The sequence below is a fragment of the Haemaphysalis longicornis genome, unplaced genomic scaffold (assembly GCF_048455015.1).
Source record: "Haemaphysalis longicornis isolate Haplotype H1 unplaced genomic scaffold, Haemaphysalis longicornis Haplotype H1 scaffold_7, whole genome shotgun sequence".
Taxonomy (NCBI): domain Eukaryota; kingdom Metazoa; phylum Arthropoda; class Arachnida; order Ixodida; family Ixodidae; genus Haemaphysalis; species Haemaphysalis longicornis.
This window is the reverse complement of record NW_027526422.1, coordinates 160,787,630-160,789,904: the sequence shown is the minus strand read 5'-3', so window position 1 is coordinate 160,789,904 and position 2,275 is coordinate 160,787,630. Positions and strand designations below refer to the sequence as shown.

The following is a 2,275-nucleotide window of genomic DNA, read 5'->3' as shown; positions in this document are numbered from 1 at the left end:
CAGCGGAAGGCGACTCGAAACGTGTTGAGGTCGCTGGGCCGGAGGCCTCCGTCTCCCATGATTGCGATGCGGGCGTAGCGGGCGTAGCCCGGTGCTGCCGCAGGCGCCGCCGGAGGCGCCGCCGCCGCTGCATCGGTTGTACACGTCCATGGCGAGCTTGAGCACGAAGGTCTTGCCGCAGCCGGCGGGTCCCGTGAAGAAGACTCGCAGCGGAGGCTGGCCGGGAGTGGTCTGGCGATGCAGGATCTCGCGCAGCAGCTCGTACTGCTCGGGGTTGGTGCTGCGCATCATCCAGAGGTACTCTTGTCGGTCTATTACTCCCCGTCGCTTGCGAACTGCGGCGCACGGCGTGACCGTCTCCTTTATCAAGCGGAGTAGGTGGTCGTTGGGAAGGACGTCGGCGTCCGTTCCCGCCCCGGCTTGCTCGGAGGTGGAGGCGGCGGAGGAGACGGCCGTCACCTTCGGTGTCGAATCGTTGTCTTCTTCTTCTCTCCGTCGTCGTTCTTCTTCTTCCTCTTCAACTTCCCGCTCTCTCCTCATGCGCAACATCTCCGCGTAATGTTGCTCGACTAACTCTTGAACGACCACATCGTCGTTCGCCGGGTTGTACTCTCTTGCTCTCTATAGCGTCCCTGTGCTATTCGTACAACTTTAGGAACTTGTTGCCGTCCAGCAAGTCGACCCCCTCGCTCCGAAAGGGCACGTACAGCAGCACCTGCTCTCGCATGTAAGACTCAACGTCGTTGCCAGGACTGTAGTTACGGTAGCGTATGACTACCTGTCTGTCCCGGAGGACGTAGCGTCCTCGCCCCTGCGCCGGCCGGTACTTGCTGGCAAAGTGGGCGAGGCACACGTCCTCCAGTTCAGACGCCCTGGCTTCGTACTTCTGCACGACGTTGAGCTTCCATACGTCGGTGGATCCGGGGGGGAGTTTGTCGAACTCCTCGCGCGTCTTTCGCACGCGGACCCTCTCCTCCGGAAAGCAGGTGGGTACGTAGACCACGTCCCTGCTCTTACGGGACATGTCCTGCCGGAGCAAGAACCAGGCCGCCTCCTGGGCCGACATCTCGACTCCCTTGAGCATGTCCACGCGGAGCTTGCGGATCACGGCCTCGTAGTCGTCGTTGGGGTTCTCCTTGAGGATCTCGGCCACGGTGCGTTTGAGGTTCGACATGCCTCGGTCCGACTTGTTGACATAATCTACTACGTAAGACGCACAGGCATAATGATCGAGGATTATCTGAAGGTCCATGTTGTAGTCGAGGACCCGGCCTCTCCAGGGGTTGAAGGCGTTGACGAACTTCTCGGCCGGAGTCCTGCGGTGCAGGACGCACGGACGCGGCACGCCCGCGCGCAGAACGTTCATGTACTCGTCCTCCGAGCGCACGCCGAAGGTGTTCAGGAACGAATCGAGGTCGTCGTAGTCTCCACGCTTCAGGGCGTCGTGCATCTCCTCGAACTTTGCCTTGAGGACATTCCTGCGCTCCCGTTCCCGCGCGCTCTCCGCGTCTTCCGCGTCCGAGGCCGGCGGGAACGGCACCATGATCTTGGTCGAGTCGCTGGGCATGAAGGGCCTGCCGTGGCGGCACTTTGTGCGGCCCCGCTTGTAGAACTTGTGCGTGTGCTGGTGGGTCTGCGTGCGCGGGCGCCTGATCAGAGTCGCGTCCAGCGTCAGGAGCGCGTCCACCATCTCGAGCGTCTTGGGCATGGTCCCGCTCAGGTCCTCGTCCTCGGGCGCGTCTTCCAGCCACAGGATCACGTGAACGTGCGCGCTGCCGCGTTGTTGAAATTCGACCCGCCTAAAGTAATCCCGCATCACATACGGCCGGAACGGCGAGGAGTTGCGGTCCCGGAGTATGTTGAGGATTACGTCGAATATGCGGTTCGTGTAGATGGCGCACGTCACGGGGTCGTTGTTGACGAGTTCCACCCGCTCCCAGGACATCATCTTGGACACCGGGCGAGGCGTGCCGTCGGGCCCGACCCGCAGGCGCTCCAGGGTCTCGAGCAGGCGCTCCCGGTGCACCTCGGACGCGGACATGGTCAGGAACGCGTGCGGCTTGCCCAGCTGCCGGATCATGGCGAAGAGTTCCTTGCGTCGCTCCTGCCAGTACTGCACCGTGTTGGGCACGCCCCGCCCGAAGGCCAGGTCACGGTTCAGCACGTCGTCCAGGAACTTCTTGCCGCCCTTCTCGAGCTGCTCTCGGGTGATGGCGCCCGTGGCGTCGTTGGTCCGGAACATCATGTTGCTCTCGGCGACGTTGAACCGGATCAC

At 62.7% G+C, this 2,275-nt stretch overlaps 1 protein-coding gene across 1 annotated transcript; it reads right to left on the bottom strand.

Moving 5' to 3' along the window:
• Positions 1–637: 637 nt before the first annotated feature.
• On the bottom strand, positions 638–2,245 carry LOC144146629 (uncharacterized). The gene has a single exon (XM_077678566.1). The coding sequence runs from the start codon at positions 2,243–2,245 to the stop codon at positions 638–640; it is 1,608 nt and encodes a 535-aa protein (XP_077534692.1).
• Between the last annotated feature and the right edge of the window lie 30 nt (positions 2,246–2,275).